Consider the following 14033-nt stretch of genomic DNA (forward strand, 5'->3'; position numbering starts at 1 on the left):
CTTTCAAGAGCAGAAAGTGGCAGGCTATCAGAGTACCAGCCTAACCATAATGGCTTGCATGTTGAGGTTTAACAATGGACCTTCACATTTTGGTAATGTGCAGCCTCACTGGATAAAAATAAAACAGGCATGACGGTCAGTTATTCAGCTTTAGCTCAGGCCTGGGAAGAATTGCGGTAAATTCTGTTTTGAAATTCCAACTTTTTCCAGATTGTTGACATTATACATTTGTTTCTGTTGGTTTTAGCTGAGGGAAAATACAGTTACCAAGACCCAATTGCATATGCAGACTTGTCAGGAGAAAGTAATTACCAGTGTGGTGCTGAATTTCCAGATGTTTTTCCAAATTATGAGATTGTCCCTCCTTATAAAAGCTGGAAATTGCCATTCTCCAAATATTCTTTCTTTGCCTCTAAAACTTCACAGGACCTCTGTCAACGTGACTGTCACCCAAAGCTCACGAAATAATCTCACTTCCAGCATGGAATCACTCCAGGAGTGTACCCAAAGCCAAATTCAATTTCAGGGCCTGGGGGACCATGAATGGGAAGCTATAGATAAAATGGCTAACTTGAGTTGCTGAAGAAAACCTAAGACTGCGGCCCTGTTTGTCATCTCAATTACAGAGTTTAGAGAGGCCAACGGCTGTGATGGGCAACCCTGCATAGACACAGAGACACACATCAACCTATACCGCATTTTCTAGTTACTGACTGCCCTACTCTTTTGCCTCCTGTTTTTTTTCAAAACCTCTCTCTCCTTTGTTCTTGTCTATCCTTCATAAATACAAACCGACATAAATCCTTCTCTCCACTCGTAACGACCCATTATAACATGCTAAAGAAAAGGAGGGAAGGAAAGGAAAGGATAGATGGATGGATGGTTGGATGATGATAGAAAAGAAATACATCACAGATGAGAGATGTACAGGATAGCCAGATGGATGGTAGGATCAGAGGGGCAGGGAGCTAAAAGATTGACCTGTTGACCTGTGTCTGATGTCTCATAAGTGGTGGGGTCTTATTGTGCTCCCGGGTTTGATTGTAAAGCAGCAGGCAGGATCGGGGGATGGGGCCACACTGGAATGAAGGGACAAAGGCAGCAGAAGCGGAGGACAGGAGGGGGGTAATGCTTGTCATTTATCTCCTCGATATAACAGGTTATTAGATATGTACGACTGTCCTTGAAGGTGCTGTTTACTTCCTTGCCAAATGTCAGTTGAATCAATTTGGATGGGAAATATCTCACATCAGATATTAACAATTCTCTGCTGTGCCTTAATGCAAACATTTCAAAAGAGCACTTCCTTTAAAAAAGCAATACACAAGGCTTTGATGCTTGAAAATGACAAGCTTTGTCACTTCCAGAAGGGAGGTCACCCAGCATGAAAAGACAATGTTGCAAATACCTTCAGATGACTTAAAATATATATGAATGCATCAATTTGTCACTTTGTACCTGCTCTTCATTTCCTCTTACTCCTGTCTAACCGTCTCTCTATTCATCCATGCATTTAAAACTCCTGCTTTATTTGTTCAGCACTGATACATGTAAACAGTTGTTGTTTATCCTGCTGAAATAAGGATCGGGAGGTTATATGGATGCGGTATACCCTCTGATCTGTAGCTAAGTAGATACATTAGCCTGTCTAACCTTTCCTGCCCCCCGTTTCTGTGTCACATGCACACACTAAATCTCAACCATTTCTAAAAGATAAAAGAATATCAGGTGAAATGGTATCATCCGGGGTTATCATCTCAGTGAGAGAAGATCAATATTAGGAGGCCAATAAAGAAACAAAGACATCAAAACAGCCCTATAAAAGAAGAGGTACAGCAGTTATTTATTAATGGTGCAAAGATCAGACATCAGTGGAAGTCTGTGTTGCTTTAAAAGCAAAAACCTGAATAAAACATATTTTGTAGCCCTAGCATGGGCTTCTGTATATACTTTTCTTATTGACTAATAAATGTAAACATTATTTCCCTGTATTTTACTTTCCAAATAACCTACACTGCTTGTGTTTTTGTTTGTTGAGCATCACTAAGAGACATTAAATCTGTCTAGGTACCCTTGCAAAAATGTGCATCCATGGGTGTCATTAATTAATTTTTTATAGATCTGCCAGTGGGCTTGGAATACAAAATGAAGCCAAAGCGGTGTTTGTTGTTAGCAACAAAATCAACATCTGGCACTGCTAAAAAAACTATTGATTTGGATATGCAAGCTTGTGAGCACAATAACAACACTACCCACCAAATCACTGACTCTGCTTCACACTGGCAAGCACTGGCAAGACTGGACAGTAGCTGTAATGTGTTTGACTGTATAAATGTTAAGTATTGTGTGCATGCTCAGCAACCTGAGATAATGTAAGTATAAAAATGCTCTGCCGTTTACAACAGGTAGTAACTCGATCTTTATGTTAGGTACATGCACTATGATTAAAAGCACTTCTACAGTATCCTCATGGAGTGATCATTTAGGTGCTTTTAAACCAAACTGAATACATAGTCTCACACCTCAAGAAACAAGCTCATAAAAGCATACCAGTACTCTTGTCATGTGGAAAACAGACCTGCAAGCAATTTTGGTGCAGCAACGAACTGCGTCTATTAGCAGTTCATTGAAGTAAGTATTTTAGTAGCCATTACGAAAGGCAAATCCCCGAGCTTAAAGGTTTACGCCCAGGCCTCCGAGCTGAAATAACAGCTCTCAGTTTATACGAGGTCATAAAGAACTGTAATGATACTGGGGAAATTAGTTTCTATGGTGGGGGCGAAGGAGGGAGGAAAAGGGAAGGGAAGGAGGGCAGAAGGGGAAGAAACAGGGCAGCAAGGAGGCAGACGGAGGAAGAAGAAAAGGAGGGAAAGAGATCAAAAGATGCCGAGGAACAGGAGGAGGACGGAAAGGGAAGAAAAAGAAAAGAATGAGCAAATCATAAAGAAGAAAGGGGGAATGAAAGTCACAGTGTACATGTGTGAATGTGAGGGTGTATGTGTTTGTGTGTGTGTGTGTGTGTGTGTGTGTGTGTGTGTGTGTGTGTGTGTGTCCAGACGATTTAGGGTTGATGACACATTGTAAAATTAAGCCTCAGTTCAGCTGTCCTTCATTAGAGTGAGGCCTGCAGTGCAAGCTAGTAACTCATGCACACGCACGCACGCACGCACACATGCACGCACGCACGCACACACGCACGCACGCACACACGCACACACGCACGCACACACGCACACACGCACGCGCGCACACACACACACACACACACACACACACACAGAGTGTAAACTCAATCTGTTCTTTATTAGAGAACAGCTGGGGGTGTATGTGAGCTTGACTGGACACTCTCACACTGTAAACTCTGCCTGACCTTCATTAAACAGTTAAGTGCGGTGGTTCACTAACAGTTTAAATGGATGACCTAATCACTGCCATGTGAGTCTGTCTTGCCGTCAGTGAGCTTCTCAGACAGAGAAGACTGCTTAACAAGCTACTCAGACAGCGAGACAGATCTGAAAGCAACACTGATTACTTCTCTTTAAAATACACTCCGGCAATCTAAAGCGATAATCTTACTGAGCAATGTAATCAAAAGAAAGTTTTGAAAACACTTTGTTACCATCCTTTAAACTAGGGGGTTGGGAACCACAAGAAACCCCATATTACAAAATCATGATACTTTAGTCACAAAAACAATATTTGTGAAATGCTGAGTAACATATTGTAATTTATTGCTATTTATGACATTTTTTTAACTGCAAATGATGTCCCCAAAGGAAACGTTTTTCAACATCCCAGCTGGCCATCAACATCATCAGACATTGATATTTGTTTGAATTTATGTTGTAATGTTGCGTGACTAACATTAAAAGCGTCTAATGCCAATGTCCATTTGACGTAAAATACTGCAACGTAGATATTTTGTTGGTTTTAAGTTGTGCTGTTAAGAAAGCAAAACCTGTCAAAAATACTGTCAACCCAATTTTATTCCAACCCAAACTTTCTGTCTATCCAACATAAGAGTCCAAAGTCTTTCTGCAATCATATTGACATCTAGTGCCAGCAGAGGTCCGTTTTATAATATGAATCAAGTTTAATCTCAGATGAATGCTCAATGCATTTTTTCCACCCCTACTTTTAATCACTTCATTTTAAACACAAAGAACACACTCCTGTAGATCACTGAACTTTGAACATTATATCTTGTAATAAAACTCTGGCTGGTATTTTATTCTTGAAAACAATTACACAAAGTCAAATGTTTTAAAACTCTAATTGTGAGAAAGTAGATACAAGGCCATTATTTTTTGCTCATGTGCTTATCTACAGGGAAGTGATAAATTCATTCTTAGTCTTTACATTCTGTCAATAACAGGACTGACTACTTTACTGAAAATCATTCATACATTTCCTGTTCATACCATGGAAGGACTCATATTCATTCACTCATTTGCTGATCAATGCATTTCTGCTTACTCACACAATGAGTGCCTGTGTGTGTGTGTGTGTGTGTGTGTGTGTGCGTGCGTGCGTGCGTGCGTGCGCATGCATACGTGCGTTTTAAAATACCTTTAACGGCCTCGTCCACTACTTCCACCACTCGATCAATCTGTTGGACCTGAAACACAGACAGACACACATGGGAAAACTTTATTGATGCTGACAAACCAAGTCCACACAGTCAAACAAAAGCCTGATATCGACAACCCACAAACACACATACACTGATCCACATTTACACAAAGAGGGCATGTAAATATACACAAAGATAATATGCAGTATGCACACAGACTAATAAGTACAAACAGATCCTATCACACAGAGTTTTCTCCAGACAGGATAAAGCGATACAGATTTCCTGAATGCCACTAGGAATCCATGTAGCTGCAACACCACTTATATGATGTATTGACAGAGACACAGTGTGGCGGTGGGATTAGATGGATGAGAACCAAGAGGCAGAAACAGACAAATGAGCATACAGGTAAAAATAAACCAATGGCACATCCTTAGATTGTTGGAGAATGACTAAAACTAAATCATCGTGTGACCAGGCAAGAGTTATTCTCCTTCTTTATCCTCCCATGGAGAAAACCCTGCAGCTGTGTCAAAGGGGGACTCTGAAACACCACCAATTTATGTAGAAAAAAAACTGGTGGTATTATATTCCACTGAGAACAAATCTGATTTTAAAAAATCTACCATCCCTTTACTGATAATGTGGAGAAAGGAAGAAGAAAAGTAAGAGAGGGGGGTTTGGAGCGATGGAGTAGGAGAGGACAAAAAATAATTTCTCTGCCATTATTTCTCCTTTGATTCCCACCAGCATCCCTTGCACCTCTAATCCACTCACTTTCTCTTTTCTTAGAGGTCTATGCTCTCACCCTTAGCACCCGCTCTCAATGCCTCCAGGCCCATTATCCAGAATAACCCTTCTTTCTAACACTCACACAGACGCACACTGTGCTGTGTAGGCAGCAGTTATATGCATGTTACCCACTGAAGGTAAAATCATATTTTCTTCTAATGGTCAGGCAATCTGGGTTCATTCAGAGCAGCAGCGGGAGTCTCTACTCACAGTAAGGGTCGGGTATTGTTCACATTTTAGTGCTTAATTCAGATCTGACTTTTCAATTATGGTTCCTGTTGAGTCCTGCTTAATACACTTGGAATATTTTTTAATAAGAAACAAATGTGATGAAAAAAGCATCTATATTTTCAGTTGATCTATGCTGATCTATGGAAAAATATGAATAAACTATATTCACAAGTGGAGTGTTTGCTGAAACGTGATATTGCATCCTGTATAAAGTTATTCGTCAATTAACAGATCACTCGATGGACAGAAAATTAACTGGCAACCATTTGGATAACTTAATAATCAATTAAATTTTTGGCTAGACAGCAGCATGCGAGGTCAGCCCAATAAATGAGAAACTGTGAGTGAGTGAGGGCAAAATATTTTAAGTATTTCAGTTCCACAAAATCCAATGAATCAGTGTAACCAAGGCTTTTTTTAAGTTACCTGTCAGTTTATGTAACACTGCACACTTGCACAATAAGTAATGTGAGGTACATAAAATTTGTGAGTAATTTGGCTTTTATAAAGAACATAAACTGGGCACAAAATAGTCACTTATGTACCCCACACCCAAGCCACACATACATGCTGAGAAGACTGATGTGCATGCTTTTCATGTTTACAACATTGCTTCCCCACTGTAAGGCTCTGATTACCTAGCCAGCACCGTGTGTGCGCACGTGTGTGATGTGCCTCAGATACAGGATGTGACATGTCCAGTCCAGAGACGTGTAACACTGTAGTCTTGCGTGACTGACTGTGTACCCTACCCACAATACACTGTCATTCATTTCACAGCATCAGACAGAAAAGCACAACAGAAACGCACACAAAAGCTGACACACAAGTCAATTAATCTGGCTAAATTCAACAAGAAGCACTCTTTTTTAACTACACCCCTTATCTAGCCGTTAGTGCAATCACTATATACAAATTCACAACTGGTTATTTGCATCCAATTTCCATAACCCACCAACTGTCACCATCACTGTGTCGTTGATTGTAACTACCAGGGATACACAAGGGGGAATGTGTGCATACTCATATAGCTCCGTCTGTGTTTGGTACCGGGTGTGCCTGTTCATGCATGCATCTGTCAGTGTGTTTCCATGTGTATGTGTGTGCATGTGTTTCAATGCTTAATTCAATCTACTCATAACAATGAAAGGACCGACAGTGGTAAACTTCCAGATGTTTCTGCCTCGCCCTGAAGGCTATTACATATACGAGCCTGTTTATCTGAATGTAATTATATTACACATACATGCCACTTGATTTGAATGTAATTATGTTACACGGTGGCATGTTCACTTAAATGGAATTACATTATTTATGGTAAAGGATATTTAACATAACATTTGAGACACCCCCCTGCCCATTATATTTAAGACAGTGGCAGTAATCAACATTGGCTATTGGACCATTTGATTTATCGCCATTTCAACAGGGCAGTTTGCCTTTTACGCAAACAAATAACGTCAGCATTATGTGAAATTAAGATCAAGGTTTTGTGTGGTGATTTAAAGGGAAAAGCTGAGTTTTCTGTGTGCACTGAGTGAACAAAAGACTGCATGCACATATAATACATCTAAACTGATCAAACGTATGCTTCTTACACATGCAGAAATTCTGGAGCTGTCCTAAACATTTTTTTTGTGTTTGGTACAAACATGTTTTCTCAAATACAAGACATATTTGAAACCTACACATTGTTTTTGCTTGAGTGTTATTTTGTTTGCACAACTACTTGCAAGACCGCAATGAAATTTAACATTTACTTAACATTCACCCACAGCAAAGCTGTCAGAAAAATTTGAAAGTATTAGACCTCAGGCTCGAGAGGATTTTGAAGGATCCAGGAATAAAGCAGCAGATAGAAATACACAATTACTAATTACAAACATCATTAATGATTTAATGAGGACACTCATTTTTATATAGTGATAACCTTGACGTATCTTTTTTGTTTCCTCCTGTGATTATTGATGTGAAAGACAGAAAATTAAATAACTATTCCATTTCACAGTTTGCTATACAATCAATTCATAACTGCACCACAGGGTTATGAGTGGACATGTAACGGTTTAAGGACGGCAATGCAAAACAATCAAACTTTCTTTTCTTTTGTTAAAGCAGACTGTATGGATGTAAGCAGACAGTTCGTGTTTACATCCATGTGTGTACGGACTCACATGTAGCCATGACTAGTGACAATGCTTCATATGTTGCTGCAAAGGAGCTGCATATTCTAAAATGTCTCTAAATGCTTCTTACACATCTAACCCCCTGCAGCACAGATCTATATGGTCAGCACAGTTTCAAGGTTAACACCCATGATTACTGTCACCAATTTAGTATTTGACCAAATCTCTTCCCCTCTGTTTCTGAGTTATGATGCTGAATAATGGAAAACAGAAGCTTTTCATATTGAGATGATGAATTCTTGAGTTATGGCTAAAAACTTGTCTGTGAGCTCAAAAAGACCTTGACTTTGACCACCAAATTCTAATCAGCTTGTCCTTTAGTAAAAGTGGACCTTTGTGCCAAATCTGAGGAAATTACTTCAAGGTGTTCTCAAGAATGAGACGGACACAAGGTCACGGTGACCTTGGCCTTTGACTATCAAACTCTAATCATTCATTGTTGAGTACAAATTGATGTTTGTGCAAAATTCCCTCATGGCATTCTTATGATATTGCATTCATAAAAATGGGACAAACATGCAGACATATGAACGGACAAACTGAAAACATTATACCGCCGACCACAGCTATCACCAGTGAGGAGTCATAACACACTGGGGCAGAATAATGTATAACAGAAACCAGTAACACTTGACTGTATCCTTGTTAATCCATTTCAGTCTCCTCAGCTGTCTTTAAAACATTGTTTACATGAAGTACTAACGTAAATGATTTGCTACAGACACAGGTCATTTTGGGGTCTAAACTCTTATCAGTCAACTAAAACGACAATCAACAGGTCGTATGCAGATGGTTAAACGGGAGTCCATGCTGTCACCGTTATGTTGTTTTTCCAGTCATTTTCTTACCTCTGTCCTCCTTCTGTCTTATTTTTAAATTATGTTAGGGCCCTTTTTTCCTTCCTCCTCCTGCCCTCCTGTTTTTCCCCTTCCTTCAATCATGATTTCTTCCTTCTTTTCTACTTCCCACCATGTTCATCTTAGTAGTCTATGTCGTGTCTCCCTGGGAGGTCTATTGATCAACCAAGCAGCGGGGGAAGCCAGAATAGAACAGATACAGCAAGTTGGCAGCCAGGTGATTGGCAGGTCAAACTGTCTGTATCTCTGTCTGTCTCTCAATACTCCTTAAAGGTTGTCCATTAGACACAAATTAAGACATACATAGACATAGGTTATATGATGTACACATCACTTTATTAATCAGAGTACCCTTTGTCATATATGTAAATTATGCACACATACCCCAATGATGCTGAGTCCTTTGAGGTAGTCCATCCGTGGCTGAGCCTGGGGAACGCAACCTGCTACTACCACCTTTTTCTGCTGTTCCTGGGCTTTTCTGTACAAAGAAAAAGATAAAAGAAAAAAAATAACATTAGCATGTAATATGGCAGAGTTTGCACAATATAATGTTGTAATGTTTAAGATTTAACCAACGGAAAAAAAAGATGTCGGTACCAGAACAGCACACTGCTGCTCAAAGGCTGTCATGCAGAAATGTGCATGTAAAATAAAAACTTCAGTATAACATCGCTAAAGCTGACACATTTCATTTGCAACATTCAATGACAGTAAAGCTAGAAACTTTTCAAAATGAAACTTGCTCTTCAGAGATAAACACTCAAAAGGTACTTGAAAATCTGTTTTCCTAAGCCATTAATGAGGATATAACAGCCTGGCAGGGCTGAAAAGCACATACACAGGTACAGACACACACATTAATCAATGGCCTTCAATACAGAGCTTGTCTGCATCCAGCATCAAATACAAAAAATACCTAACAACTATTATCTGTATTAAGAGGAAATTAGCCAAAAAACATTACTCTAAAGTGCACTGTTCACAGTTTCACGAGGCACAAGGCCAGTTGGCTGCACATCAAATAGAAGCTACTTCTATGTCAGTAATGGTGTGTGTGTCACAAAGAAACACCATGTTACACTCCTGTGAAAGTTCCCTATCACAGAGAGAAGTGTTTTTTGTTTTCCCTGGAGGTATGTAAGCTATTCCCATCTGAAATGTCCATGAGAAGAATTTACTCAAGGTAATTCCCACTGTGAATATTCAGTTTGTTGTGTCCTATATATCAAACAGAGGTATGGCAGGATTTTTTTCTAATTTTTGAATATGAAAACCATTAATTCTGTTATGATGTACAACTGAGATTACTTTTGTGTTGATCCCCCATCAAATCTAGGCTATATAAATGGTTGTCCTTAATATCACAGTCTCATGAATAATAGGTGGCAGCTTTGATCAACAAACAAGGTCTTATCCATCAGCCCAAACTCTGGAATTGAGTACATTTTGCTTTAGTGTTTTGCTCTATGTTGTTGTGTGATGTTCTAAGCTTGCCAAGGAGAACTCTTACAGATGGGCAATTGTAACTGCAAACCTTTTTTCCGAGTGGGTATAGTATCTGATATAAAGTCACAACTGATGTCAACCAACTTAATTAGCATTGTGTCATGTCATATTTAAATACAATAAACAAAGAGAAATCTGCAAGTGACAGCAGAATTTACAAAAGAGCTGGTTGGTGTATTTGGTGGGTGTATGAGCATAACAACAACTGTCCAAGTCCACAGATGGGTGATCACAGCTATCATAGCTATGGGCCCTATCCTGGGCCAGCAGAAAGCAACTGACCAACAAAAAACACATTTTAAGTCAATGGCGCTGAATTTTCCAGCGATTAAAAGGCCGACCTCTGTTTGTTCTTTGGATTAAAATACACAATAATTGCATCAGTTAAACATTTTATTATTTTTTTCTGAATCATAGGTCAGCTGTTCTGAAATCTCAATGGTCCTTTATGCGTCATTTTTTGTCAGGCAATGTGTCCCCAGTAAGAGAGACACTTTGCACATTTACCTAAATGAGCAGCATAACTGTGATTGTTTATTGAAGCTAAATATTTAGTTCTGTTTCCTTTGTCAAGTTTATCACAACATGTTTTAGTTTTGCTGCTTAAATGTCTCATAGTATTTTGTTAAAGTGACATAACTTCTCTAACTGCATTACTCTCAGGAGAAACTCAGACACTTCTCCAATTTGCAGAACCCCCGATTTAAATAGTAATACGGCAAGCGCACCTGCTTAAAGGGAATATAGGATGACACTCTGACTAATTGAATTCATGTCACACCCAAAACAAAGTTATGATTAATTGATTAAATTAACTAATCAAAATTAAAATGTGTTTTGCACAAAGATCTGCTGCGCTGTACATGGTGTTATTAATACATGTTCAATCATTGTGAAATACATGTGTGCTCATGTGTGCATGTGAAAGGGGGAGAGAGAGAGTGAAAGAAGATTTGCAAGTATGATGGTGAAACAGTGCAACCCTTCTCTGACAAAACAATTAGCGAAACATGACAGAAAACAGCTGCAGCATTGTTTTTCTGATAAAGCAGGTCACTACAACCTCTAATGACAAAAAACACAACCATGGCAAAACTTCAGATAAATAACACCATGGTGAGTGTCAAATATTTACAACATTCATGAAAACTTCACTGGCGTGAAGTGGTCATTGGCAAAAAAATAAGCACTGATAAGGTATTTTACAATAACAAATGAAAAGCAGCAGCACTAAGAATCCACTTTTCGAGATGATTTGTATTAAAAACGGGCTGGACAGACAGTAAGATAGTGTAGCAAACCGCAATGGGAGAGTGTGTAAGTGTGTGTTCGACTTTGTGTGCCTGTGTGCACGTAGATCCGTGCGAGTCTTTATGTCACCTCCAGTTAGTGGCAGTGAGATTTGAGACACTCGGTCTGTCTGACAAAAGCTTTTGGAAGAGCTGCCCAGACTCAGCTATGAATCTTTAATAATGAAGCCTCCTGACAGCTGGAGCAAGAGAGAAAGGGAGGGATGGGGGGGGGGGGGGGGGTACATGTAAGTAAGGGAGGAATTGTGGGAGGAGGAGAGAGGAGGAGGAGCAATGAAACTGGATGCAAACTGTCAGTTGTATTTTAATTCAGACTTTGTTTGTATTCTTCAGCAAAACAAAGAGATGGTGATGGAGGTGGAGGGGTGTGTATAAAAGAGCAAAGAGGAGAGAGAGCGAGTGAAGTGAAGGTAGACAGCTCAATTCAAAGCAAGCTTACACTGTCATGTGAATGAGGAAGGGAGGGACAGATGAAAGCTAGGAGATGAGGCTAAAAAGAAGTGTTTTTTAAATGAATATTTTGATTATTCAGAGTTGTTTGTATTATTCAGGGTTATTTTAGTGACTCTTCTCATCTTTACTTCTCAATCTACCTCTGTATTGGTGTACAAGTGTTGAGCAGGTAACAACAAATCACTTAAGATGCCAAAAAACATGAAACACGAAGAGAGAAGAAAGCTTGTTGGATACGATGCCTCATCACCACAGACAAAACTGTTAAAAAAGCACATTCAGAGAAACAGCGCTTCTATTGATCTTCAGAAATGCATATTTTTACTGTGCATGTAAATTCATCGGTTTTATCCCCTGACCTTTTACCTTTATTGTAGAAGGTAACAAATGATATTCATTCCATTGTGACTGTCTTTTCTGGTGTATAAACACACTTTGAAAACAGACTGAGGCAGGGGAGATGTGAAAGTAGAAAATGATGATACTAGTGAATAATACAGTATGGCTGAGGGAATATAGAGAACACTGAATACTACAATATTTTTGACCAAATACCTTGATATTGATATTGTGAGGATATTGTAGGGTCTAAAGGTTTGATCATCACCAGTAATGTCAATGTAATGACTAACTTCAGAATATTACATCACTTTACTCTAGCTGCCTTAAAAAACAGGAAAAGTTAACAACTACAGTATCCAAAATCAAAGACAATATCTAATCTCATGACACAATGTCGAAATACTATCGATATATTGCTCCCAAATAAAATGTCAATGGATGTAAACTTTAAAGACTAGGTAAAGTGAGACAGAGGAAGACCAAAAAAAGGGATATTGTCAGCTTAGAGTGGCTTATTCTACCCAAACTGTTCCTCATGGAGGACTCACACTGGCAGCACTGCACACAGAAACACACACTCACAGTAGGGGTGCGTCTGCATAATTCACACTGTCTCTTGCCAAAATGCGCCAAACGTTCCTTTAATGCGCTACTCGCTCCCCGCCCACAGACTCAGAGCCATAGCTGACACAGCGAGTAAGCAGACAGCGCCTGAGCCGTCGCCTCGGCGCCCCAGGGGGAACAGGCCAATCACGTCGCACACAGTTTCTGGATGGGATGAGATGGAATGGGATTATGCGATGCAGTTGCCGTGGTGATACTTTTGAGCCCGATCGAGCGCTCGCTGCCAGTGACCCGGACCAGAGCAGATGCCCCCTGAGATCAGCGGACGAGGTGTATGTGTGTTTGTGTCTATGTGTGTCTGTGTGCACATGCATGTTTCCTTGGCTTCCTTGGCACCTTGCCCTAAATCTCTACAGCCCCCTGTCAACTCTGTGTTACTGCTCTCCATAGCCTCGAGACCACACACACACACACACACACACACACACACACACACACACACACACACACACACCCACACACAGGGTCCGAACACCCACATGCTCTGAACATACTGCACATACACATATAAATGGTCACGGAGGCCATGGCAGAGGCATACAGTAGCCCATGCATACATGTATGACCTCTGTGGTATGCATGTATGGCAAGGAGGAAGTGCTGTACATACTGGTTTTTAACAGCTGAGTGGACACAGTGAATCAGTCAAATGAGACCAGACTAAATGTCCAACTGAATTGATCAGATTGACTTGGAGAAGCCCGTTGCTATAAATATGACATTAAAATAACTCTAGGCATTAAGACGTACCACAGTGCATGACCTATATAAGGGCCTCTTCAACTTTCTCGCAACAAAAGTTGAAGTGAAAGAGAGGCCCTTCTTTCGTGGATTATGGCAGTCTTGTATAGCACCATTCACAACAGCAACCGAAATGTTGTGACATCATTACATAAATGAGGCACGCTAATGTTCTCACAACTGCCACAAATATTTCACATTCCCCAAAAAAGATGTTTATGTGCATGCTATGAAATGTAAATAAATATATAAATAAATGTATTTTATATATAGAAAGTTGTGTGCTACAGAAACAATAGGAAGCAAATTTTTGATACACTAATCCTGATTTATTCTGTCACTGTGATCACAGTGCCTGATGTTTTCAGTTAAGGAAACTGTGCTGTTCTTTATGTACTTTATGTTCCATCTC

The 14033-nt window shown here is 39.7% G+C and overlaps 1 protein-coding gene across 1 annotated transcript in view; it reads right to left on the reverse strand.

Moving 5' to 3' along the window:
* cdkal1 (CDK5 regulatory subunit associated protein 1-like 1) overlaps nt 1-14033 on the reverse strand; it is a 270459-nt gene that overhangs the window by 178456 nt on the left and 77970 nt on the right. Inside the window, exons 5-6 of the mRNA XM_042489706.1 lie at nt 9027-9123; nt 4570-4618 (exon numbers count right to left, since the gene is read on the reverse strand). Coding sequence (XP_042345640.1) covers nt 4570-4618; nt 9027-9123 — 146 coding nt within the window. The remainder of the gene's footprint in view (nt 1-4569; nt 4619-9026; nt 9124-14033) is intronic.

This window comes from Plectropomus leopardus, chromosome 7, assembly GCF_008729295.1.
Source record: "Plectropomus leopardus isolate mb chromosome 7, YSFRI_Pleo_2.0, whole genome shotgun sequence".
NCBI lineage: Eukaryota > Metazoa > Chordata > Actinopteri > Perciformes > Serranidae > Plectropomus > Plectropomus leopardus.